This window comes from Eptatretus burgeri, chromosome 13 (assembly GCF_056783735.1).
Source record: "Eptatretus burgeri isolate ZD-2024b chromosome 13, Ebu_testis_v1, whole genome shotgun sequence".
Classification (NCBI taxonomy): Eukaryota; Metazoa; Chordata; class Myxini; order Myxiniformes; family Myxinidae; genus Eptatretus; species Eptatretus burgeri.
In genome coordinates this window covers 59,248,616-59,275,843 of record NC_140973.1, presented here as the reverse complement: position 1 = coordinate 59,275,843, position 27,228 = coordinate 59,248,616, and the positions used below count along the sequence as shown (strand labels likewise).

General features: G+C 45.3%; 1 protein-coding gene across 6 annotated transcripts in view; it reads left to right on the top strand.

Annotated features, from left to right (window-relative positions):
• The first annotated feature begins 1,261 nt into the window (after positions 1-1,261).
• Positions 1,262-27,228, top strand: part of NUP98 (nucleoporin 98 and 96 precursor) — a 59,701-nt gene continuing 33,734 nt past the window's right edge. For 3 of the 6 annotated variants that reach the window (XM_085852635.1, XM_085852636.1, XM_085852632.1), the window contains exons 1-12: positions 1,262-1,336; positions 1,943-2,035; positions 2,131-2,202; positions 2,369-2,539; positions 3,300-3,445; positions 3,831-3,938; positions 4,083-4,281; positions 4,409-4,593; positions 9,110-9,271; positions 9,497-9,632; positions 11,029-11,103; positions 22,108-22,245. In XM_085852635.1, the coding sequence (XP_085708761.1) occupies positions 1,957-2,035; positions 2,131-2,202; positions 2,369-2,539; positions 3,300-3,445; positions 3,831-3,938; positions 4,083-4,281; positions 4,409-4,593; positions 9,110-9,271; positions 9,497-9,632; positions 11,029-11,103; positions 22,108-22,245 (1,471 nt within the window). In that variant the 5' untranslated portion in view covers positions 1,262-1,336; positions 1,943-1,956. Of the gene's footprint in view, positions 1,726-1,942; positions 2,036-2,130; positions 2,203-2,368; positions 2,540-3,299; positions 3,446-3,830; positions 3,939-4,082; positions 4,282-4,408; positions 4,594-9,109; positions 9,272-9,496; positions 9,633-11,028; positions 11,104-22,107; positions 22,246-27,228 lie in introns of all 6 variants that reach the window. The other 3 variants (XM_085852633.1, XM_085852637.1, XM_085852638.1) reach the window with 3 other exon arrangements.

Genomic DNA, 27,228 nt, shown 5'->3' with positions numbered 1-27,228 from the left:
ATGCTAAGGATTTTTTGGACGAAAAGTGTTTATTCTGCTTCAGAGTTGAAGGTTGACTATTGCCACTATGTGCGATGCACTCTTACAGGTACGAAGTTTCTTTCAGTCCAGGTCAGAGTACCAAGAAAAACGTGACGCGACCGCTCGGAGAAGCACAAAATTGGTCCTTCAGTATTAATATATAGATTTATATTTATTCTCCTTCACTTTACTGTTCAAAGTTGAAAAATGTGCCCTCCGGTGGACGATTTCAGGAACTACACAGTTTCCGTGTGATGATATTGATATATTTATATTTATTTATTCTGCTTCAGAGTTGAAGTTTGACTATTGCCACTATGTGCGATGCACTCTTACAGGTGTGAAGTTACTTTCAGTCCAGGTCACAGCACCGAGAAGAACATGATGCGACCGCAAGGAGGAGCACAAAATTGGTTCTTCAGTATTAATATATAGATGTGTACTCGTTTACTGATTACAATATACAAATACATATATTGCTTTAAAATTATTTGGATCAGACTTCACTGCAATACTTTATAAAAAAAATATTAATTATTAGACGAGTGTTTTAAAAACGATAAATGTATCAACAGGCGAGCATTGGGTGGCATTGACACCAACTATCTGGTTTATCCTGTCGTCATTAACATCATACGACAGTTTTGATGTTCTTCGGGTTGAGGACTGCATTTGTGCCATGCTCAAGTCTGCACCACCTTTGAATTTGGACAACGAACTAAATGACTGTTCTGCCAAACCTCGTACCTTGATGCAATCTGTGTGCCCGCACTCGGAAAGTCAAGCGTTCAGCCATGATTGTTCACCCGCAAATAAAATAAAATGGTGAATTGGTGAAGAGTAAAATATTAGATGAAAATTTTTTTTTATTTTTGTAAATAATCACAATTAGATCAATGAAAACGGTATTACAATCGCCGTTTTACTTGAGCAGCAATAACAGAATAAATAGATATCGATACGATACTTACTTTTCAGACACTAATCGCTTAAAAATCAAAGACGGAAAACACAGTTACATGAAGTAAGAGTGAAAAAAGTGAAAACGCCGCAGAAACGCCAAGAAACCGAATCCGTTGTTTGGAACAGCTGGGCGAGCATACAGTGATTTCTTGTTTCTCCCCCCCCGATGATCCCTCACCCAGTTCCCGCTTCTCTCTGGTTCACACGCAGAGTCGTGCAGCGTCGCTCGTTCCGATTGGCCGGATCCTTCGTCGACGGGCTAATAAGGTGTGTTTCCATTGGCGCGTTCGGCTCGCTTGGTTTAAGTTGACGTGACGACGGCGAGGCGGTGCATTTCCGCGCTGCGCTGACGGTAAAAGCAGCTAAAAAGTTTGATTTTTATTCACAATTATTAATCGGATTCCTTTCATGCGGTGTTCTTAACTAAACGTGAGCCTTTTAGGTGCGTTTTCTTATTCATCTTTTCCCTTCTCAACCATGATGGCGCCCTGAGGCCTTGTCGGCCTAGGCCTATCCCTACATTTATCGTCATATACCGCTGCTTTATCTCGTCCGCTTTACTTTTGCTCTCGATTTCCCCGTCAAAATGTATTAAGAGTTTGATTTTCGGTGACATTTTTCTTCTGTGCGCTGGAGGAGACGGTTATTTTGTAACCCCCACCCTAACCGTCTTACTGTACATTGGGGCGACTTCGTTACTGGCACGAACTGCGTCGAGCATTCGAGTCATTTCGCGACCATGTGGGTATTAAATGAATTTTTGTTCATGCTGATGTGTTTATTTTATTTTTAAATTTGTTCACCTGACATGTATGAACTCTTCGTCATGTCTGCCGTCTTCATCAAGCCCGTCGTCATCATCACCACAACTCACCTGCTATCTTCATCAAGCCCATCATGTGCCAAGTTCTGGAAGTGATCATGGTTTGATTTTTGTTTTGTATCTCTTGTTTTCTAGCGTTTCGAGCCATCATGTTCGGCCAAAGCAAGCCTTTCGCAACTGGCTTCGGTGGTTCTGCTTTTGGCACCAATCCGTCCACTTTTGGCCAAAGTAAGTCCCTTGACGATTGGTGTTTAGAAGCAGACTGTAGTTGTCTACCTCTTGTGCAAAATTTTCTCACCTCGTAGTTTTTGTTTGTTTTTAAGCGACCACTTCTGGTTTTGGAACCTTTGGATCAAGTGGAGGAATGTTTGCAAACGCCAATCAGAACAAACCAGGTATCATTGATGCTTACTTGCACTTCTTCACAGTTTTCTAAACTTGCCGAGTGTGGTGTTTGTAAATGGAAAGCGTGTCAGCGTAGGGACCTTTTTCGAGATCTGTCCATTTTATTTCGTTCCACACTTTGCCAATGCTGACCTTTATTTGTGTAACTTTCACTAGGTGGCCTTTTTGGTAGTCCCAACACTTTTGGCCAAACGCTGGGGAATGCAACAACAAACTCGGGCTTTGGAGCTGCTAATCCCACCAACTTATTTAGTGGTGGTGGTCTCTTCTCGAGCCCCCAGAGCAACCCCACAAATGCCTTTGGACAAACGAAACCAGCTGGATTTGGTAAGAATTCTTATGTCCTGACTTGCATAAGGCTTGCATTTGTAGCATAATGTGCTGTGAGCTGCACTCGTGTGGAATTGTGTGCAGGCTTGTGACTTTGAGACATTAATACGGATGTAGAATTTGTTGTTCAAATGACTATGGTATACCTTTTCATGAGGTTAGGATTTGTTGTATTTTGAAAATCAGGTTTGTTATACTTGTGTGCAAAACTTTTTTGTATACAGAGTCAAGACTCATGGAAGAGCAAGAACACAGGAAGAATCAGGACTCTCCAGAACAAAAAGAAAAAGGGGAAATGCAAACAGCAGGGCCGTGGGAGACGTTAAATAAATGGGGGACGGACAAACAAAGGGATGCGGTTGATGACGAGGGGTATGGGGGAACTCAATGGGTGGACAAGACTGATACAGAAGCAATATTTGGTGGTGGAATTTGGGGTGAGAGTGATTTAACAGGTGTAGAAAAGATCATTGTTTTGGATGAGGGATGATCTGAGATTGTGGTGAATAGCTGTCTTAAACTCAGAGGGAAGAATGAAATGGAAAATAAGTGTTACCTTTATTGTTTCCACCATTTTATTTATCTCAAGCTTGCATGCGATGGAATTTTGTCTAACGTGCAAGTTGAATGTAATTTTCTTTTAGGAATTGACTTGAACTCGTGTTGACTCCAAAGAGGCTTATTGGTCGACTAATGGGTCTCAAGTGGAGAATGTCAAGAAATGTTCCTGTTGATTTTGCACGTCTGCCACCTGTAGGATTTAACACTTCCGCTGGTACGCCAGGCAGCCTTTTTGGAGGTTCCACAGCAACTGTTACGCCGTTTGGTGGCAGTGCGACCACGAGTGGAACCTTCGGAGCATTTGGTGCTGCTGCGACAAAAGGCACCACCATAAAATTCAATGTGAGCTTTGTATTATAGCCTGACACTTGGCTTCTTAAATTATTTTGAAGTGTTTGAAATGAATTGCAACCAAATTTTATTTATTGCCACAACTACAGCCTTGTAAACCAAAGGTGTTTTGGGGTTCCAAATGATGGGGGAATAGTTGGAGTTACACAAAAAATTTGTGTCTCAGCAGTCAGAAATGTTTTTGTTTTTTTTCAACCCAGCTTGTAAAAATATACAACAGTTGAGCATATATACACTTAAAATGGAGTTTCTGCAAGTTTTGAGGGGGTTGGGGTGGGATGTTTATGTTCCCTGCAACAATCGGCAATGCGTAACTTGAGCAGCGCTCGTCCCTGCCGGCCATACATCAGTGTATACCCATTGCCCCTTTGTGCAGCCACTGAATGGGACAGATACAATGTTGAAAGCAGGATGCACCACAACGATCAACACAAAGCATCAGTGCATCAGCGCCATGAAAGAATACGAGTCGAAGTCTCTTGAGGTACTGTATACCTGGCTGCATTCTCTGTGTGGTCACCCTGAACCTCAGCATTGTGCTCCATCACAAACAACTGTCATTGTTGCTGAAGGTCTTGTAAACTGTCTCTGATATTTTGTCGTCGTGTCTCCATATTCCCAATCCCAGGAACTTCGTTGGGAAGACTATTCAGAAAATCGGAAAGGACCTCAGCAGGTTGGTCTCGTCGCAGCGGCAGGTGGCCTCTTTGGCAGTGCAGGTACGGCTGCCACAAGCACTGGGGGTGGCCTCTTTGGTGTTGCGGCAGCTGCCCCTGCTGCGTCTTCTGCCTTTTCTTTTGGCGCCACCAAGATGCCTTTTGGAACTGGTGGGTCACATTTATGCTACAGCTCTATCTTTTTAAACTTGTTTTGTTTCATGGTGGTAACTAGTAACACTTCTTTTGCTGTTGATTTTGATTGATTTGTTTTTGGGGTTTTTTTTTTTAATTGCAGCTACTGGAGGCCTTACAGCCACTGATGGCAGTGCTGGAAGTAGTCTGTTTGGCCAAGTGCAACAGCAGCAGTTAGGGGGACTCTTTGGAAACAAACCCTTTGGAGTGGCAACAACGACACAGCCTACTGCATTGCCTTTTGGGTCTGTCACCAACACTGCCTTTGGCCAGCCAGCTGCCACTGGGGTAAGGCTGCATCGCCTTTTTTTTTTTTTTTACTGTGCATGGTTGTTATCATGGTGGTGTTTCACTTTTATTTATATAAATTTTATTCCTGAATAATCTTGTTTTCCCTTTTCAGTGATGCACTTCTTATTTTCAAAGCGGTATTAATCGTGAAAAGGGAATTTTATGGGGAAGCCAGACTCAAAATGTCAAAAATTCAGAATTTTTGGATTTCATGATGCGGAAACTTTTTACTTCACGTGTTTGTTTGAGAAGTACAAAAAAAAAAATCTTCAAGCAAAGGTTACCTGAACTGCCATTAATTTCATGTGAAGGCTGCAGCGTCATGCTTTTGTGTGTTCCATTGTGAAAAGCACATGGCATCTTGGAACCAATCAGGGATTCACAATCGGTGATAAAATGGGGAAATCCTTTCTGGCTTGATGTTGCAGCTTCTCACTACAAGCTGTGAAGTGGAAAACAACTATAATGCTCATCAGATTTGGTGATTTTCAAATTTTTTATGTTTTGAATTTGATTTTCATTTTGATTTGAAAAGACATGATGTAGTGGGGTGGATTGGGTGAGGTGGAGTGAGGGAGGGAGAGAAGGTAGTGGAATTGAATAAATGTATTTATTTATTTTGCCTCACTATTTTAAAAGTGGTTTTGATTATGAAAGGGTGGATTTGGAGTTTGTGAATGCTGTATAAAGTTGATAAACGTTTATCTTGAAATCTGTCTACAGCTGCAATGAGTACTTTAATGGCCCAAATGATTCCTAACTTGTGGGGTCGGCCGGGGTAATTGATTGAGGGTAATTTGGCATGATTTTGTTGAGGGTGGCAGCGACAACCCACTTACTCTTCATGAAAATCACTGAAGGATCTTGATCCACCAACTTGTGCTAGTTGATGGGACATCTGGTTTTAATGTTCATCCGAGGACCATGCTTTGTGATGCAACTGTGTTTGTGAAGCGCCATTTGGATAGTTTATCATTGGGTCGATAATTATCTAACCCAGAATAGGTCAAGTTGCCTCCCCCTCTGCACCATCCTGTTGGACATCTTAAAATTAGAACATATAATTACAACCCCCACCGCATCAAAAGTGGGCTCAGGTTGTTTTCATCAGCAGGATGTCTCAGGTCGGTGTATTTGGTGGACAGGTTGGGTGTGTGACGAGGACAAATTGATTCAATGTTGGTGAAGATCGGATCCGGATACTGGAATTTGAAGCAATTCTTCACCAATGAGTGATAGGGCCCAAAACATATACAGCACATATCTCCAAAAGTTGTGGATAAACTTGGACAGATCTTTGTGGACTTGGTGGTTGTGTTACAAGGACCAATTGATTCTATTTTGATCAGGATCTGAATCTTAATCTGGGTATGAGCATTAAGTGAATGGGGTGGGTGATTTTTGGGCCTTTAAAAAAGATTATTATGAGGACGTCTCTACCGAGATGACCTAATAAACCCGGACCAAATGTCCGTCCGTACGTCTGTCAATTTTTCTTTCCGATCTTGATGAAACTTAGTATATGGGTAGAGGTCGATGAGTGTTGCACAACGATATAACTTTTGTCCGGGTTCAGGGTCAGGGTCAAGGCCACGAGGTCACTTAAGTTATAAAAATCGCCAATTTCCAAACCTATCCAGTCTGCCATTCTACAAGATATTCGGCAACTGTTTGTTGATTATGAGAGTAAAAAGTATTATCTTGAATCTAACCGGACAGATTTTTGAATTTTCATCCCGTTTGGCCGCCGCGTAGCCTGGAAGATGGTCAAAAACACCTCCCGGTACAAAAAGCTTTTTACTTCCGATCTTGATGAAATTTGGTATGTGGGTCGAGGTTGATGAGTGATACCCAACGACATATTTTTTTCCCGGATTCGAGGTCAGGGCCAAGGTCACGAGGACACGAAAGTTGTGAAAGTCGCCATTTTCAAAACTTATCTCGTCTCATCTTCGGACAGTGGTTTTCAAACTTTTTTTAGTGGCGACCCAATTTCAGAACCTCTCGACATCGCGCGACCCAAAAGATTCAAAACCCATTTCGTATGACACAAGAACATTTACTGTTTACTTTATTCACCATTGTCATGTTTTCATAGACGAGTAAACGGAGAATAGCCAACAGTATCCAAATGGTACAGTTGAATGTTTCAGAAGTTTAGTCCGAATGACATTTCGATATATCAGTGAGAAGGATGAGTCTGTTTTTTTCAGAAACAAACTTCTCTATTCGTGGAGAAGTAGATGACAATGCCAGGATCATATCATGCTCCATTTCTAGGTGATTTCTGTACTTTGTTTTAATCACCACCATGGTGGAGAACTACTGCTCACAAAAGTATGATGAAGGATATGACGTGAGAACCTTAATGGCGTGCCGTGACAGGGTCGGGTACGATGGCAGCATTTTGCACCAGAACATCGACAACTAATTCGTCCGCGCAAGAGCCTGCGCTCCTGAATCCTGCTGGAGCTGTACAAGCTCTTCCTGTGCTGTATCATCTTCATCAGCAACCGAGTCCAGTGGAGCCGTGAAAGGGTCCTGAATCGCAGAAAAGGACTGCACATCCAGCTCAGGGAAATGGTGCTCGAACTGTTCAATGAGCGACCGAAGGTGACGTGCTATCTCCCCAGAAAGACTGTCGAGCTCGGTATCATCGTACTGGCAGGTCGTTAGATGCTTCACCAGACGGGGGAAAAGGCTGAAGCGCTTAACAGCTGCTTTGTCTGCCAGTAATTTTAGAGTGACCAGAAATCCGCTCATTTTGTCGTGAAAATCATGAGGTTGGCCTCTTTGCCTTGGAGGAAGCTGTTGAGGACATTGAGACGTTCAAAGATGTCAACGAGATCGCACAGTTCTGACAGCCAAGAGTCCGACTCAAGCAACGCTACCCATGCCGTTTTCCCTTGTGTGCGTAGGAACTCCTTCAGTTCATCTTTGAGCTCGTAAATGCACAGAAGAAGGTTTCCTCGATATAACCATCTGACTTGTGTAGAATAGTAAATTCTTATGGTCGGCGTCCATCTCCTGGCAGAATAGCCTGAATAACCTAGTGTTGAGGGCGCTCGATTTGATGTGATTCACCATTTTTACGACTTCTGAGAGCATGCTCTGCAAGTTTTCTGGCAAGGTACGAGAGGCGAGCGCTTCTCGGTGAATCATGCAGTGTACCATGGAGCTCTGAGGAGCCACCTCAAGCAATTTATCCTTGAATCCAGAACGCACTCCTAACATTGCTGGCGCGCCGTCTGTTGTTGAACCGAGCAACTTTCCGAAGTCCAGATCATGGTCACGATAAAACTGCGCTACTTTTCCAAAAATGTCCTCGCCTTTGGTGGTGGCCTCCAATGGTTTGATGAGCAGAGGCTCATCGACAAAGTTATCAGCCTTGATGAAGCGGACCCAGACGATGAGTTGCGCGTACGATGCGATATCAGTGGACTCGTCCAACTGTATGGCGTGCCATGGCGATTCCTTGATCTTCTGTACGACCTGAGCCGTTATATCCAGACTCGTATCTTCAATTCTGCATTGGATGGTGTTGTCAGAGAGGGGTAGAACTGCCAGTTTCTTCGCCGCTCCCTCCCCAACCATCAGAGATACCATGTCCCTTGCACATGGCAGCATGAGTTCTTCCGCAATGGAGTGAGGCTTTTTAGTCTTGGCAACATGGAGCGACACTCGATACGAGGCCTCAAATTCCTGAGAATTGTTCTGATGGCATGTTCCCTCTCTGTCAAGACGCGTATTCTTGAGTGCAAGAAGTTTCCTCTCAAAGAACGCTCTCTCTCTCCTTATCCTGATAAGGTGCATGTTTTGTAGTCAAATGCCTCTGCAACTTATTTTGTTTCATAGACTCCGCAGAAAGCACTTCAAAACAAATCACACACTGAGGCTTCTGTGCCCCACTTTTATCCACCATGTAGTAAAATCCAAGGTCCAGAAATTTATCCTGGTTATAACGTTCTCGAGATTTGCTGGTGGCCGGTGCTGCCATCGCAAATAAGGTCTCGAGTCGTACGTGGAGACGTGAATAGACGTTAATGATCGAGTCAGAGTCTGAATCTGAGAGGCCGTGGATCAAACCACTAATTTCCCACCAAAATGAACCGCCCTTCAGCGAGCCCGCACATCGGCTGGATCCCATTCCAAGCGTCATGTTGCGCGGGTTCCCATACTTTGAACGAACCGTTACATTACATCCCGTAAAAGCGAACGCCGATTGAAAATAAACAATTTTTTTTTCCGCTGCAAGCGAACGCCCGTGACCCCACAAAATTTGCTCGGCGACCCCACTTGGGGTCGCGCCCCCGGGTTTGAAAATCCAAGTCTGAGGAGATATCTGGCAACGGTTCATCAATTATGAAAGTAAAAAAAACATTATAGAGATGACCGTCACCCCCACACGGGGTAATTTTTTATATATATATATATTTTTTTAATACACCCATTCATGTGCATTGTGCAGAGATTTGATGGGAGAGCAATTTCTCAATTTTCATGTTCACGTCAGGGCCTTTTTGGAGCTGCAGCAGCAGCTCGTCCCGGCGGCCTCTTCAGTTCAGTTTCTACTACTACCACAGCGACAGGCTTTGGCACACCTGGTGCTTTTGGAACCAGCACGGGCACGGGTCTTTTTGGAGCTGCACAGAACACCGGCTTTGGCGCTGCTGGAGTTCGTACATGTTTGCATTTTCTCTTATGTTGCAATGCAAACGAGTTTCCAGCTATCAAAAGGATTTTCACCTGACTGATGTGGAAGAATCAGAAGGCTTTAGTTTTCGCAATTGCAGTATTTGTGTATACCACCCCTCTCACCCACCCCTCACTCATAATTGCCTCTCCCTCCACCCACCCTTGTGCTGCCCCCTTCACCTCCACCACCCCATTTATCCTGCAGGGTTTGTTTGCGAATAAGCCGGCTGGGTTTGCCGCTCCCAACACGAGCACAACTGGTTTTGGTGCAACCGCAGGTGGTCTCTTTGGAACTAAACCGGGGGTAAATCCGCTCGGCACAAGCACCACTTCCGCATTTGGTGAGGTTTTGCAATTTTACCCATACTCCACCTGATCTTTTTTTTTTTCCCCCCCCCGCCACGTGACGCAAGGGGGATATTGTTATCAACCGGGTCGTCCGTCCGTCCGGCTGGCTGGGCGTCAACATTTATAGCTGAGTGCACGATAACTCATGAACTGTTTGCCATATTGATTTGAAATTTGGGTCACACATGTACCACCTGAAAAGGAAGAACCCTATTGATTTTGGGCGTGGCCGGATCCAAGATGGCCGACTGGGGCGGTCGTCTGGCTGGCTGGCTGGGCATCAATATTTATGGCGTAAACATTTATAGCTGTGAGTGCGATAACTCATAAACTGTTCGCCATATCGATTTGAAATTTGGGTCACACATGTACCACCTGAAAAGGAAGAACGCTATTGATTTTGGGCGTGGCCGGATGCAAGATGGCCGACTGGGGCGGCCATCTTGAAAAAATGTTTTTTGTAATAAATGGAAAACCGCTTATTTGATAAAAATTATTTTTCAATGGCGGGGGATTCCCCATCTCTGATGGTATATTTATACATTTTCATGCATAGCATAAAGTAAGAATTTTTCAGTATTGGTTTTCTGCATGGCAGTTAATGAATGCAAAGCACATTACAATAAGAGTAAATTAATAACATTTTATGGTCACACCTTTCCCCAAATTCATGGAAATATCAATCATTTAGGTTTTTTTTTTTTTTTGTATTTTTTTTATTTTTTTTTGCTGAAGAGTGCAAATTCTAATTTTTATTTTACAAATGCTTCAGTGTTTGTAGTATTTTATAATTGCCATTCAGTGCAACATTTACTGGCTATTCTCTTTATTTTCAATTTGTTTAAATTTTCTATTTAAAATATAACTAATAACTGAGCTTTCTTTGTTGCTAAAAATTATTGTGTTTGAGCCAAAGTGCAAATAAATTGCACCAATTGGTTGACAGGATCGCTTGCCATAAACTCACCCTGGTGTTTCGCAAGTAGGGCGAGCTATCGGTGCGTGCATAGTCCCTCGGATGGATGTTAACCTGGGCGTCCCATCTGCTTGCTTTAGTTGGTGGACGTTAAAGATCAAACGTTGTCTTTGACGAAGAGTCTGCAAGCTATCTCTGCAATCATGGCTAAATTACAAATTCTTACCCAAATAGCTTTCATTTGAACGTCAGGCCTGGCCAGGCAGTTCGTAAAAGCCTTGGGTCATAAACTTTTGTTGACCGATCCCACAAGAAGGTTGGATGAAAGTTCACAATGCGTGAACGGTCGGACATTCCACTTGCTAATATGAGGGATTGCTTGATGCATGTCATGCTGCATTAGTTGCTGGTTTAAAAACTTACCAGTAAATTATTCTGAGCCATTTTTAAAGACGTGGGTTTATTGTGTTTAGGTTTTGGATTGAACTCTCTCAGTAGTGGTGGCTTGTTTGGGAACAAGACTGCTGCTGGCCTCGGCACTGGGCTTGGTAAGTTCTTCCCGTTTCTTGTAATTTTTCTCATCTTTGAGATGAGCGTGCTGAAATTGCACTTGAGTGTGCATGCACGACCTCAACTCTCTTCAGGGGAGTCGTGCCAGAGTGTCTTTCCTCCTCTAACACACGACAGCAACAACATACAAGTGGATACAAAAAGTGAATTATCCAGCAAATCAGACCGATGGAGAAGATCTTTTTTTTTTTTTTTTTTTTTTTTTTTTTTTTTTTTTCTTTTCTTCCTCCTTCCTCCTCCTTGTTGTCCCTCCTTGATGTAGTCCCCTTGCATAGTGATCCATTCCGACACTACCACTTGACCTCGTCATCAATGACGTTCTGACCTTGGAGAACTACCACACCATACAATCAGGTCAAACAGATAAAATCTGATGGTGCGAGGTCTTGGACTGTGGTTTGTGGGGTAACAGTTTCCAAGCTCAAATGCACTGACTGCGCTGTAGCGCTGGCCTTGTGTGGGCCAGCTTTTATTATGATGCAGAATAACCACTGTGATGAGTGCCCTGCTCTGCGTTGTGTGTATTGCTGGCTTCAATTTTGTTCGCAGCAACACGGAATGTGTTGCATTCGTTACTGTTTCATGGTACACATTGAAGTGGGTCTGAAGAACACCACCTTGGCCCAGAATATTGTCATTTTCCTGACACTTGGACATGAACCGTTTTGACGTTTGTCACTGTTCGTGTTTCCATTGCTTGGATTGCCATTTACTCTGATTCATAATGCTGAACAATGGCTCATTTTCGTCTTTGGTGATGCATAAAACGACAATGAATCTCGTGCTTCACCATAGCCTGTGAAGACTGGCATTTGTGAGGGTATCTGTTTGTGTCCATCGGTGAGTATATTGGCACACACACTTTGCACAAGCGCAGACTTTAGTGAATTACTGCATGTATTGTACCGTGAGGCAGATCTACGATGGCAGCTATTTTGTCTGAGTACATGTCTATGCTTTCATATCGGTTCATCAATCATGGCCTCATTGTCCTCTGTGGCAGCATGCTGCTGTTCAAAACTCACCTTCGTTAGTCCTTTTTTTGAAAATGTTCACCGCATTCAGTTCAGGCTATGTTAAACAGTCATTCTCTTAAGAATGTGGCATTGCTGGATTCCTTTCCTGAGCGAAACCTGATGAGGTCATAAAGTGCGAAACAAATGACTCGTACTTCCCCTGTAATATTGCACATACTACAGTTGTATTACACACATGAACTATTGGTGATGGTAAAATTTGCTTTATTTATAGATTTATTCTTGTATTTAATGCAAATTCAATTGGAAATTGTTTTGCTTTTTTGCAATGTTCTGTTTGGGGGGGGGGGGGTATTTGGTCCATGCATATGGCCTCATGATCTCTTTGGTCTGACGTCATTAGTGGTGTTTCAATGATGTATTTTTTTTTTCTCTTCACTTCATGAAGCAAGCTTTGTTTTTGATTGTTTATACTTATTTTCTTCAACTACATTTTGCTTATAAAGGCTGTTTATAATATTATCAACACATCCAAATGTATCTGTGTCGGAGTGGCGACCCGTCCAGGAATGTGCCCAATAGCTAAGGAGACTGCTTCAGCAGCACCAACGCTCTGCACAGAGTATGGTCCCAATCTCCTCCTCCTCCTCCAAATGTATATTTATTATAAGCAGAGCCTACCAGTCGCTTCGCTGAGGGACCAATTGGTTGACCTGTTTGCCAAAAACAGGCCTGCTGGCTTGTTTGTTTGCCAATAGCTATATTGGTCACTTTGGCATCATTTGCGGACTCAAAACAGCTTCTGAGGCCACGGCCAGCTAGCCCATGTTATCCCCCCCCCACTTCACTCACCCACCTCCTCTCCCACTCTCGTCACCCTGGCCGCATGTCCCTTGCTGATAAAAAAAATGTTTCCCTCATGTCCATGGCTCCCTCTGGTCTTTATTTTTCCCCCATTTTGACAGGCCCCTTCATTTTTGGGTGAAAAGGAGAAGAAAAGATGACAAATTTACCCGTGCACTGTGAATCAACTCACCCCATCTGTGCTGATGTCCCTTCCCGCTAGAAATGTCTTGCACACAATGACAGGCCCCTCCGTTTTACGGGGGGGGGGGGGTGGGAGCAGTGAAGTAGGACAAATTTACCTGTGCGAAGAGTGCTTTAACCTTTGTGTCGCCCAGGTAAAAAGGGAAATAGTAAATACCCTCTGCTGCCACCACCAGGTGGTGCTACATGGAACACATTTATATGGGGAATTTTCGCCGCCCACACCTCCACGTGAGGCTGTGGCTACATAACCTGTTATCACCCACACAAAGTTGGATTTGTACCATTTAAAAGATGTGGCCGAGAGAGATCGACAGACGCACGCTTGCAGGGCAACTTGATGTTGTCTGATACTGATCAAATCCTGAATGGCATTTTGAAAAAATAAAATTTAATTTTTTTTTTATGCCTCCACTGACGAAGTTGCCACCTTGCCCATGTTACACCCCCCCCCCCACTCCACTCACCCACCTCCTCTCCCACTCTCGTCACCCTGGCTGCATGTCCCTTGCTGATTAAAAAAAATGTTTCCCTCACATGTCCCTGGCTCCCCTCTGGTTTTTATTTTTTCCTCCATTTTGGGTGAAAAGGAGAAGAAAAGATGACAAATTTACCCGTGCATTGTGAATTAACTCATCCCCCCCCTCCCGCACCCCGTCCGTGCTGATGTCCCTTCCCTTGATGTTGTCTGATACTGATCAAATCCTGAATGGCATTTTGAAAAAATAAAATTTAATTTTTTTATGCCTCCGTTGACGAAGTTGCTGAAGGCATTGTTTTCGGTTGTCTGTCTGTCGATGTACGTGTGTATAGTATCTCACAAAAGTGAGTACACCCTTTACAAAAATGAACGTATTTTGTTGTAACTTTTTACTTCGATGTATTATAAACACAAGACTCAAAGAAATGATAGAGTAGACATTCTGTCATACATGTACAGGCCCAAAACATTTATTCTTTGGAAACAATGTGGCAAACTGGGTATATCTGTCAAAAGTGAGTACACCCTATGTACTTTCTCACATTGAAGCGTTATTGGTTTCAGTATTTTGTATGTCCACCATTGCTTTTGAGCACAGCAGCTATTCCACTCAGAATGGAGTTGGCCAGTGTTCCACATGTCTTTGCTCGGATCCTGTTCCACTCCTCTGCAATGACTTCTCAAAGTTGCGTGATGTTGGACACTTTTCGTCCCTCAACCTTGCATTTCAGGATGCCCCACAGGTATTCTCTTGGGTTTAGATCAGGTGACATGCTTGGCCACTCCAACACATTGACCTTCGACTTCTTCAGAAAGGCAGTCGTCTGCTTGGAACAATGCTTCGGATCGTTAAAATATTGTGCTGAAATACAGCTCCTCTACCAAGTTTTCGCAGGGAGGGTAACATCTTCTCCTTCAGGATGTCACAGTACATCGTAGAATCCATGTTTCCCTCAATGAACTTGAGCTCTCCAGTACCGGCAGCACTCCTGCATCCCCAAACCATGACACCACCATGCTTGACAGTAGGGATAACGCACTTGTCTTGGTACTGTTCCCCAGGTTGCCGCCAGACACGCTGCACTCCATCACATCCAAACAAATTGATCTTTTGTTTCATCAGACCATAGGACATGTTGCCAGTAGTCCAGGGGCTTGGATTGATGTGCTTCAGCAAACTGTTTGAGAGCTTTCTTGTGGCTCTGCTTCAGGTTTGTGCACGAACAGACTGGCCAGAAGCTGCAGAAATCTCTTCAGCAATCTTGGCAGCACTTTGTCTTGGAGGACTAGATTCTGAACTTGGCGAACAGTACGTGCAGTCATCTTTGCCGGTCTGCCCTGGCGAGTGCAACTTATTGTTGTACACTTCTTGGAGAACCTCTGCATGACCTTGGCCACGGTGTTGGGGCTTGCTTTCAAAGAAGCATTGATCTTCTTGTATCCTTGGCCCTCTTTATGTGGGGCAACGATTCGATCTTTGACATATTTCGAGAGCTCTTTACCATGAGGAGCCATGCTGCTTTCTCAACGGCGATTGGTACAGTATTTCCTATGCAATTATTTCTTCAGCAAGCAGATAGACAATTACTGCATTGAGTACACGTCTTCACTTTTAACATACCAGGGAGCTTGCAGCTCTATGGACATTGTGTATTGTTTGATGCTTATTTGTACCTTTAACACTCTTTGACTTAAATATGATGAAAAACGAAGCTGTTTTACCATGCTTGACTTGCTTCTTGTGCAGACAATAGCAGGGGTGTACTCACTTTTGTTGCCTCCTCTTTCAGAAATATTTGTAATGTGCCACATTGTTTTTATGGAATGGCAGTTTTGTGCCTGCATACATATTGCAGAATGTCTACTCTGTCATCAACTCTAAGCTTTTGCTTCTAGCACAGCTGCTTAAAAAGTTACACTGAATTATTTGCATATTTGTGAGGGGTGTACTCACTTTTGTGAGATACTGTACGTACATTCCTGCTAATTTTCTGTTTGCTCCACAACCGCTTATCTGATTGATGCAAATTTTTCACTATATATATGCCACTACTCATGCAGAATGTTTACATGATAATTATGACATCATCGGTCTCGTGTTGTGGCAGCCATGTTGGAAAAAACTTTGCACCTCTATCTCTGAAACCGCTCTGGAAAAACTTAAAACTTGGCACATGTCAAGTACTCCTTGTGGGAATTGAGCAGGGGGGTCTTGTGCCCTCAGCACACACCGGATTACTGCCGAGTGATGGTGTGCGCTGCCTAATGAGCAAATTGGTGGGGCAGAATAGCACGGCTAAACTAACGTGCGGACCATGCTGGACCAATGGAGGAAAAGACTGAACGAACTGGGTACATTCATAACATAAGCAATTTATTATACAGTTAAACAAAAAAAGGCTTTATTCCCAAGCAGGTAAAAAGGTGTGCAAATATCTTTAGGCAAGATGAGAAACAGAGCAGATGTACACTGATTATAAACTTCCACAATCTTGTCTTTAATCCCACATAACAGGTGCCATCAGGCACACACCCGAGGGAATCGGAGACCACAGGAAGATGAGGCAGTTTGAGGTGTTTACGCCCTCTTTCAATACCTGGTGCGACTGACGGGCTCACACTTTCAAGTCATTGAGGAGGGGGAGGAGGAAATAAATATGGGGGTGTCTGAACCGGAGTGGGAGTTGCCAATGAGATGTGAATGTCGTGTGGAAGAGTGAAGGAGTGCGTATGTAGTTGCTCTTTTTAGTATTTGTGTGTAAACGGCAAACGAGATATGATGGGAGGAGATAGCTCAGGTGGCTCGTGAGAATGTCTGTAAATGCTATCAGACTGAGCAGAACATGGACTGGCTGTGGAACGAAGCTGGCAAAGAGAAACGAGGACCAAGCAGAGTGCAGATTTTTTATTTTTTTATTTTTATTTTTTGTATACCTTGTCGAGGCTCGTGTGAGAGCGAACACACAACGCACATCAAGGGGGCATGAGACAAGAGGGGCGGGAATGGGAGGGTCAAAACAGTGGGGAACAGACACATTAGGAGATCTGTGGAAGGGAGAGGGATGGGGAACATGGTGAATAGAAGATGGACATTACAGGGACTTTCAGGAAGGAAAGCAGGGAATTTGAAGGAAGTGGGCTTGGGTGGATTATCAGGGGGTAGAAAAGATCAAGGATTTGGATGGGGATGATAAGAGGTGGTGGTGAACAGCTGTTTTGAAAGCCTGGAGGGAAGAATGGGAAAGAATAGAGTGAGGGAGTTTATTCCAAAGGCGAGAAAAAAAGACGAATGAAAGAGTGAAGGTGAGCAGTGATTCGTGATTTTGGAAGTTTTACCAGAAGGGGGTTGTTGGCTGACCTTGAGCGCCCTGAGGAAATGTGGTGGGGACAAATCCCAGAGTGATCAGAGGGAGGGGGGGCAAGGCTGGAGAGGAGACTATAGAAGACAGAAAGACCACCGACCAACCTGCGGTGATTGAGTGAGAGGCCCAAAGACTCGCCCTAATTGCGGGAGATGCCGATGTTCCGAAATGCCCTGGTTTCTACAGCGTAAAGGTGGGAGGCAGGAGCACCAGCCCAGAGAGGAGAGCAGTACTCAATCAGGATATGGAGAAAAGCTTTGTAAGTGGTCAGGAGCTCAGGAAGGACTTTGCACGACGGAGGATTCCCAGTCGGCGACTGACTTTGGAGGCGAGGTTTGAAATGTGGCTTTCCCAGGAAAGGTCATGGCAGATAGTGAGACCCAGAAGCTTGAAAGAAAGGACTTCTTCCAGAGTATTGTTGAGAAAGTGGATGGGTGGGTTTTCTAAACGGTCCTTTCGAAGAGACTTAGTGAGAGTGTGAGATTTGTCCGGATTGAAAGACATGTTCCACGTGTTGGACCAGTTTGTGATTTTATCCAGATCTTCAGTGAGCAAAGAAGCTGCTGCTTGCCGGTCTGAGGGATGACCGATGGTACGGCAGAGGGTGGAGTCCGTCAGCAAAGAGATAGAGAGGATTTTCCAGAGTCGCAGAGATCATTGATGAAAAGCAGAAAAAGAACAGGGCCCAGAACGCTACCTTGAGGAACTCCAGCCTGGACAGGAAGAGGGGATGAAAGAACTCCATTTGGGGCCACACGTTGACTGCGACAGGAGAGGAAGTCTGTGAGCCATGAGTGGAGATGGCCTTGGATACCATGGAAAGAGAGTATGGTGAGTCAGGCAGGGTGCCAGACTGCGTCAAAAGCATGTGATGTGTTCAGGGATACGGCTCGGATTTCCTGTCTGGCATTGAGGACCTCCATCCATTGTTGGGAGAGCAGAAGCAGCATATCCAGGATAGAGTGACCTGGTCTGAAACCAAATTGATGATTGGAAATCAAGCCATTGGAGAAGAGGAAGGATTTCATGTCTGAAGCGATGATGGATTCCATAACCTTGCTGATGATTGGAAGACGGCTGATTGGTCTGTAGTTTCAGGGATCTGTTTTTGCACCTTTTTTATGCAGGGCAGTGATGTTTGCAGATGACCTTGAGCAAATGAGAGGGTGAATAGAACAGAGAGAGGATGAGCAAGAGCAGAAGAGCAGGCTTGAGGACACGTGGGCTGATGCCATCTGGACCGGTTGCAGAATCTGAGTCGAGGTTTGACATCAAGCTCTCCACCTTGTCAGGAGAAAAGGACACAGAGTCCAGGGACAGTTGGGTGCGACTGGGTAAGGTGGGTAGAGAAAGTGATGGGTTTTTGACACAGGATTTGGCTGCAAACACCGAGTTTAGGCATTCAGCTTTTTCATGTGCGGTATCAGCAGTGCGGCCATTTGAGGTAAGGGAGGGGATGGAGGGGGAACATAAACCAGAAACAGATTTTGTGAGACGCCACCAGGAATTTGAGGAGGGAGAGGTTTGAGAGTTCAGACTTGAGATTAGAAAGATGTTGTTTTCTGGCTCTCCTGACGGTAGATACACACTTGTTCCGAGCTTTGTGGAAGGAACTGAGATTGCCCTCAGTTGGGTTTGCTTTCCATGAGGCAAAGGCAAGTTGTTTCAGGCCAACTGCCTCGCCACAAGCTTCAGTAAACCAAGGGCGGGAGGAAAGGTAGGACAACTGAAGATGAGAGGGGATAAATCTTTGCATGAGGGAGAGAAAGTTTCTTTGAAAGAATTCCCAGAATGAGTTGATATTTGAGAAAGTAGCGATCGGAGACCAGTCTATAAGTTTGATTGCTGCTTGGAGACCCTGCCAGTCGGCTTGAGTGAAATGCCAGACTCGACGGCGAGGTGGTTCTCTGATAATAGCCAGAGATGTCCACTTTGACAAGGACATGGTCAGAAGAACCGATTGGAGCGGAGGAAGAGCAGCAGATATTGTCAGGGAAATTTGTCAAAATCAGATCCAGAAGAGATGAGTACCATTGGTTGAGATCCGGGTCGGGAAGTTGACCGATTGAGTCTCAGAAAGCTCTTGCTGAGGTGCCATGACAGGTGAGAGGTACCCACACCGAGCCAACTGGCATGATGACAATTGAAGTCGCCACATAAGAGGAAGAGAGCGTTTGGATGAGAAGATAGAAGATGGTCCATGTTTTCGGATAGTGAGGTGTCTGGAGTCATCACTGTTTGGTGGACGTTACAGTACACATATAAACATGAGGTGGGAGTGGAGGGGAAGCCATAGCCAGAGGTATTCCTTGGGGTGTGGGGGAGTGAGAGCAGTGCATGGAGAGTGAGGAATAGAGTCTTTGATGAAGAGAGCAACTGTCGTTGCTCTGTCGTCCACCAGGACGACTCTCAGGTCTGTCATACCGGAGGAGGGAGTAACCAGGGAGAGATACTGGGGAGGAAAGTTTCTGTGAGGAAGATTATGTCTGGTTTGTCAGTGGCAACCTGTATGGAAAGATCTGAAAAGTTTGAGCGAAGGCCCCGCATATTTGAGGTCCACACTTTTAATGAAGAGGTGGGGGAGGAGGCTTTGGGTGGGGGGGAGAGGGGGAGGGTAGGACGAGGAGGGGAGATAAGGAGGGTTGTTGAAAGTGTGGGGGATTGCAGAATATCTTGGGGAGGGGGCCGGATGAGGAGAAAAGGCTCTGTGGTGCTGGGGGAGAGGGGGGACAAGAGGGGAAGAAGGCATTTGAGGAGGTGGAGTGAAGAGATGGAGGTGAGAGGGCAGTGGAAGGAGGCAGCATGGTGGATGAGGGGGGGGGCAAATTTGAGAAGGATGAAAGGTGGGGGAATTTTTGAGAGAGGTGAGAGGGAGGCTTGAGGGAGAAGAGTGGGATGGTTGCCTTGAGAGTGAGAGAGAGGGGTGAGTTGGCATTGAAGTTGAAAAAAACAATGCCTTGGCAATGACCTGGCAAGTGCTCTCTTGGCTTTTTTGCAACTATTTTTGGAGCCTGGGTGAAGGAAGACCTAAAAATTGTATCAAAATATGCTGTAGGTGTATCCTCCCACTCCTTTTGGCATGCAGATGCCTCCCCGAGAACCCCCCCCCCCCAACCCCCCCGGCAAAATGAAGCTAAAAATGGCCTAATTTACCCCCAAACTCGGCCACGTGATGGATCTCCAAGAATAACATGGCTGCGCGTTTTTGGGAGTGCTCTCCAGCCATGAACGTGCGCTGGACTCCAAATGAGGGTCGCGATTTAGCAGAGCGCAAAGACTACCCACACGTTGAGCAGACAGACCCCAGCGCGTACTTGCACTTCAAGATGCGTGCCAATGTGTTCCGACTCTGCTCTGTAATGTTTAAATCAAACTTGGTGCACATGTATAATCTATACTAATTGTGTGCGTTTGTCTCCTCAGTAACTCCAAAACCATAAAACCTTGCAGCCTGAAACTATGCATCCATATTAAGACAACTCCAAGGAAGTGCATGACTGAAAATTGGGTGTTTGGGTTAATGAGAACACCCCTTTTGAAGATAATTAACGGCCTTATTTAATTATATCCTTTATCAGGCGCATCCTTTGTCACCGCTCTCTCTGGGGTCTGAAGCCACCATGTTTTTGGCCTGCTCAACCATCCCGCAACTCGGAATAGGCTGCAACGATTTTCCAACGATAGTTTTTTTTGTATCCCGCCCTCTTTCCTCACTCATTATCGAATGCCTGTTCATCATAGCTATGATTCACTGTATACATTGCTTTTATAAGTGCTATAGTTTTTAAATTAGGAGCTTTGAGCAATTCCATTCATTATTTGATGCGATTTTCCACGATATACTCTCACGGACTAATTGAAGTGATATTATTTTGGTTTTGAGGATCGGATATTGTCCTGGCTAAAGAAGTGTCGATCTGGGGTGAAATCTGATAATTTAAAGAAATAACGAGTCTTATAACTTGGCCGAAGTACGTATTTACTTTAAGCGAGCAAGGCTATGTTCCTTCATTCAGACACAAGAAAATGTGAAATTTCCAAAGCATAAAATTCATCTTTTTCTGCTGTTTTGAGAATTATATTGAGTGAACAAAATTTTTTTTTTTTTTTTTTTACTTTTTTTAACGAAATTAACCAGCTTCATTGAGCTGTACGAGTTCATGCATTCACTGCTAAACGTCATGCCCTGTTCCCCAGAGGGACTGCCTCTCCATAGCATCTGCCAGATGTGTATATTTGTGGAGGTTTCTGCAGGGGTGAAAGCAAATCTGGTTTAAAAACAAAAACAAAAAATAGACATTTAAAAAAATAAACAAAGTTATCACGTTTGCATGGATAACCGGTGCACCACGTGATTCGTGCACAGAAGAGCATGGTGGATTTTCTGCAATGTTTATTTCATGGACGATTGAACTTTGTGATATCTCCAGGGTTGTTCTGCATGAAGCAGCAACTCTTTTGTAGATAGTCATTATTTGCACGAATTCATTTTTTTTTCATTAGCTGCTGTGTGCGTGCGTGCGCACGCATTTCAAAAAGCATAACATACTCTGTCTGGACATATCCGGTCGGTGGTTATTTCTGGATGGGAGTTTGTCCCCGGGTGCGTCCAGGCCGTGTTTTCCCCACATGGGAGTGTGTCTCCAGACATGTCAGGACGGCTGGGCTCCAGATTCGTCCGGCGGGTTTTGTCTCCAGGCTGTGTTTAGAGTACGACTGGGAGAAAATTGATTTCAGACATTATTTTGTTTCCATCCTTACTGTTATTCCATGCAGAATCATTTTGTTGAAGCAGTATGGATCATAATTAACGCTTCACCACACGTCTGCCTTCCCTTTTTCTCACCTCACACTGTCTTCCCCTCCCCCACCCATCCTCACTCCTGTTCCTTCCACTTCACTCACTCACCCACCCCTCCCTCTTCCCCCCTCTTTCTCCCTCCCCCCCCCTTTCGTATTCGCGTCAGCGATGCGATGGGTGGTATTTGCTAGTGATGTACTAATGTGGGCAGAGGCATATTTGGCGGCGTCATTGTGTCGGAGTGCCCTTCTCGTGATATCTTTCTTTCAGTCCTTTTGCACCAACCATATTGTTGTGAATCCTTGTACTTGCAGTTCCCACTGGGCAATCATCGCTGTTTGGTGCCACGCAGCCATCACTGGGTGCCGCCCTGGGTACTGGAGGCTTTCCTACTTTGTCTCTTGGTGCAACTGGTGGCATGTCGACTTTGGGTTCTGCACCCAACTCTCTTGGTGTGCATAAATATTATAATTTAGCATGTTGTTTCTTATGTTGTTCAAGGTGCGTCATTAGTCGCGTTACCCCCTTTCTGTATTATATGTGTACACGGTGTTTCAAAAGGAGTGATGCAACCTTAAATGTATATTTACAAAAAAACAAACCTCAGGAACATGAACCAAACATTTCTTGAAAGCTTATGACATGGTATTTTCTATCGCTGATTGCTATTGTAATAAGTCGCTGCTCGAGTTCGTGGAAGTCCAAGGTCTGAAATTGGTATTGATGCAAAATCCTTGTAATTGATGTTCTCAATGTGTGCCCCTCCATGGTTCAGAGAGGCATTGATCCTGACTCAAGTTCTGTCCAACTTTCCTATAGGTCTCATGTGGCACTGCCTGGAGGTAGTCTGACACCTGCTGCTTCAGATCATCCTGTGTGGCAGGGTGAATGGCATTCAGAGCCCCTTGGCAGCTCCCCAGTACTAGTATGCCAGTGTCCAATTCTGGTCTATGAGATCATGAGTAGTACCCAAAGCAACGAGTCTGCTTCTGAACAGCTGCCGCAGGGAAGTGATGGTGTCACCAGCTGAATGCGGGGGTGCACCATTCTGCATAAACCAGGTCATGCTGAGCTGGTTTGGGATAACCTTTTGGGCTCGATCATTATGGAACTTCTGGAGCATGGCGCCGGTAATGCTCACCGTTGATAGTCACTGTTCTGCTGTTGGCAGTTTCAAACCAGTGAGGCCCTAGCGTTCCCCATCTGGCATTGAAGGCGTTTAAGCATGTCACCTTAGGCCTTTTTTCAGGTACCTCTCAGTGGTCTCCTCAGGTGGTTCTGCCCCCCAGAAAATGGTGATGGCACCGTTCCAATGGAAATGGGCTTCATCACTGAACCGGATTGGTTGATCAATTTGGGCATCACTCCATCCTGTCACTGAGCCAATTGCACATATCAAGTCTCTGTCACGTGTCATCTTGACTCAGTTTATGCCGAATAGAGATGATGTATGGGAAAAGCTTCAGTTCCACAGTGAGGATACTCCAGACTGATGTTGGTTTGATGCCTAGCTCCTGGGAGCACCGGCGGTGAGACTTCTTGAGACTCCACTGCAGAATCCCGCATGGTATCTGTTGGCTTGGCTCTTGGTTACTGATGCTGGCCTGCCACTGTTGCCCTTGCTCTGGTTGTGCACTGTACCCTTGTGCTCAAAATGTTTCACAATATGTTGAAGCACAAAATGTGGGTCCATCACGTGTTCTGAGGTCATATTCCCGGCAGAACCTCTGGTAGGTGTCTACATATGATTTGGTCTCATACCACAGAGCCACCACTTTTGTCTTCTGCTTCACCGTCAATGGCATAGTTGAGATACGGAGCTCAATTCCAGGGAACAAATACCACAATAACATGACCAAACCCTGAAAAGGAAATCTGTATCGGTCAAAAAATAACCAAAGAAATGGCAGGAAGTCAAAGTTGTATCCATCTTTTTAAAAGGCCCTGAATGTGTCAAAGACCGCTATCGCACAACAGATGGCCTGGAGCAGGATGTACGGAATGAGTTTTCAACCATCTCCCAAAACAAAAATACGTTGCGCTCTGTATCGGAGAACATGGAGACCCATTAGACTGTGGTATGAAAATGATTGTGCACACATTGATGTTGACATTTAAAATGTCCTTGTGTGTACGCAAATTAGGCTTGGGCAAAATAATTGATTCCCTACATTGGTACCGGGAATCAAACCCTAAATTTTACATAGCGGATTACCTGCCTGTGACTGTTCCAAGTCTCTGGGGTCGATTCCTATGCCTCATCTCAATTTTCCATTGAGAAGCCGTTTGTTAGTTCATAAAATTGTATCAAAAGTTTCTCCTATTATTCGTTACAAAACAGGCAAAAACTAATCTGTTTTTCCGTCTCGTTTCTTCAAATCGTGAAGAAAATGAGCAGACATGCACTCACGAACTGTGTGCATGTGTCGGATTCACCTTCGGGGATTCCACAGACAGAAGTAGGCTATTATGTCTGTTTCGAGTATTGTGAAATTCCAAAATTGTCATATTTTTTTAACAGCAAGGACATCACAGCATATTTATCAACAAATTAAAAAAAAAAAATTTCTGGAGCAATCTTGGAGCGGTTGTCTGTTTCCTTTTGCATACTGCCTGGATAAATCGGGTTCAATACTTTTTTTTTTTTTTTTTTTTTTTTTAAATTACAATTTTCCTGCAGATTTGGATTAATTTCAAGGTTTCCTTCTTTGGCATGATTTATATAATATAAATCATGCCACTGATTTTATTCACTCTGAGCATAAATTTTATGCTGAAGCTATTTCTCTTTATTCCCTCCACCACTGAGGACTGATTGCGGGAGAGTGTGTCGGAGTGGTGCTGAGGTGTCGTCCACCAAACGGCGGTCTCCTTGGGTTAACCTGAGGCGGTCCCTTCGGGTGGGTGCCTGGAATGTCCTATCCCTAAAAGAGGATGATCACCTGTCTCTGTTATCATCTGAGCTCAAGCGTTTGGACATCAGGATTGCGGCGAGATAATGGTGGGTGGTTACACCTACTATTGGTCTGGTCGCTCTGATGGTTACCATACCCAAGGAGTTGCTGGAGCTGTGTCCAATAAGCTGACCCCAATGATAATTGAGGTAACACCGGTCAACGAGCGTATTATGAGATTAAGGATTCGTCACTCCTTCGGTGTCATTTCCCTGGTCTCTGTTTATGCTCCGACTGAGGCGAGTGATCTCACCGTGAAGGATGCATTCTACGCCACGCTCGAGTCTGTGGTTGATCAGTGCCCCAGACGAGATACACTTCTAGTCTTGGGGGATTTCAATGCATCGACTGGAACTGATAGGGACGGTTATGAGGTGTGTGTTGGTCCCCATGGGTCAGGAACTATGAACCAGAATGGCACTAAGTTCCTTGACTTTGCAAGAAGTCATGGACTTAGGGTGGCTGGTTCATGGTTTCAGCGCCCACAAGCTCATCGCTGGACTTGGTATTCCAACGCTGGCGGTGTGGCAAAGGAGATTGACAATGTCCTCATTGACGGTCGTTGGAGGATGATCCAGAACTGCAGGGTCTACCGGAGTGCTCAGTTCCTCAATACTGACCACAGGCTTGTTGTAGCAACTCTAAAGCTGCACCTTAAATCCTGGAGAATGGTACCATCCCAGCCGAGGCTGGATGTTGCCAAGCTCAGGGATGAGAGAGTAGCTGAGGAGTTTGCGAACAGGCTGAGTGGACACTTGGGGGGTCTGGGTACTTTGGGGGAGTCCTGAAGAGTTGTGGAGCGCCTTCAAGACCACCGTCCTTGATGTTGCCGGTGGATGCCTTGGAGCTCACCGCAGGGCTAAGAAGAATTTTGTCTCTTGGGACACTGGATACCATTGACCAGAGTCGCAGGGCCAGGCTGAATGGCAGAGCTGAGCTGTTCAGGGAGCTGAGGCGTAAAACTCTACGTGCACTGAGGGTGGACAAGGAGGCCTATGTGCGAGGAATCTGTGAGGGGGTAGAGCATCACCTGTGGACAGGTGATTCTCGTCCCGCTTACAGGGGAATTCGCGCATTACGTTCATCCAAGCCCATCCCTCGGAGCACTACAGTTCGAGCAGAGAGTGGTAGGCTCTTGACAGAGGAGTCTGAAGTGAAGGCCCGCTGGGCCGGTTACTTTGAGCGGTTGTACCAGGCTGATCCCCCCAACTGTCGAGTTGGACGTCAAGGGTGTTACAATCCCTGTTGCTGACCCTCGAATCAACTGTGGTCCACCTACGCTTGTGGAAACACGGGCTGCGGTGAACCAGTTGAAACGGGGCAAAGCTCCAGAGATCTGTGGCATCCATGCCGAACTTCTCAAGGCTGGTGGAAATGCTGCACTCGTGTCGTTGCATGCAGTTTTGTGTTCTGCCTGGAACACAGGCATCATCCCAACTGACTGGAAGAGGGGCCTTGTTGTCCCTCTCTGGAAAGGGAAGGGTGATCGCCAAGACTGCAACAACTACCGAGGGGTGACGCTGCTCTCAGTGCCGGGCAAGGTCTTTGCTCGGATAATTCTCGATAGGGTTCGCCACCATCTGCTTGAGCACCAGCATCCAGAGCAGTCAGGCTTTACACCAAAGAGGTCAACGATTGACCGTATCCTTGCACTTCGTGTCCTCACCGAACGCAGACGAGAGTTTCGGCAGGGGCTGCTTGCAGCCTTTGTTGATCTCTGTAAAGCGTTCGATTCAGTGAATCGGGATGTCCTCTGGAGGATTCTTGGTCTTCGTGGGGTGCCACCAAAACTGATCGATCTGATGTCTGAACTCTACTCTGGTACTGAGAGTGCTGTGAAGTGTGGTGGTACCATCTCTGACTTATTTCCAGTTGTTACTGGAGTTCGTCAGGGATGTGTACTTGCCCCCACACTTTTCAGCACTTGTATGGACTGGATTCTAGGGAGGATGTCGGAGAGATCAAGTTGCAGTGCGTCATTTGGGAATGTCAAGATCTCGGACCTTGACTTTGCAGATGATGCAGTCATCTTTGCGGAGACTTTAGACATCCTCTTGGGGGCCCTCGAGGTGCTGAATGAGGAGTCGGAGCTGTTGGGATTATGGGTTTCTTGGGTCAAAACTAAGATCCAGGCTTTCGGTGACATCTTGGATGCTGCTGTCCTGTCTGTGTCTGTTTGTGGTGATGATGTTGAGGTCGTGGAGAGATTCACTTACCTTGGCAGTGATATTCATGTCTCTGCTGGCTGCGAGTCAGAGGTCAATAGACGTCGGTCGGGCCTGGGGAGTCATGGATTCACTGCATCATGGGGTGTGGCGCTGCCGGTACCTGTGCGGGAGGACGAAAGTCCGAGTCTTCAGGTCCTTGGTACTTCCAGTCTTGCTCTATGGGTGCGAGACTTGGACTCTGACCAAGGATCTGAGACGGAGACTTAATTCCTTTGGTACCAGGTCTCTTCGGAGAATCCTTGGCTATCGCGGA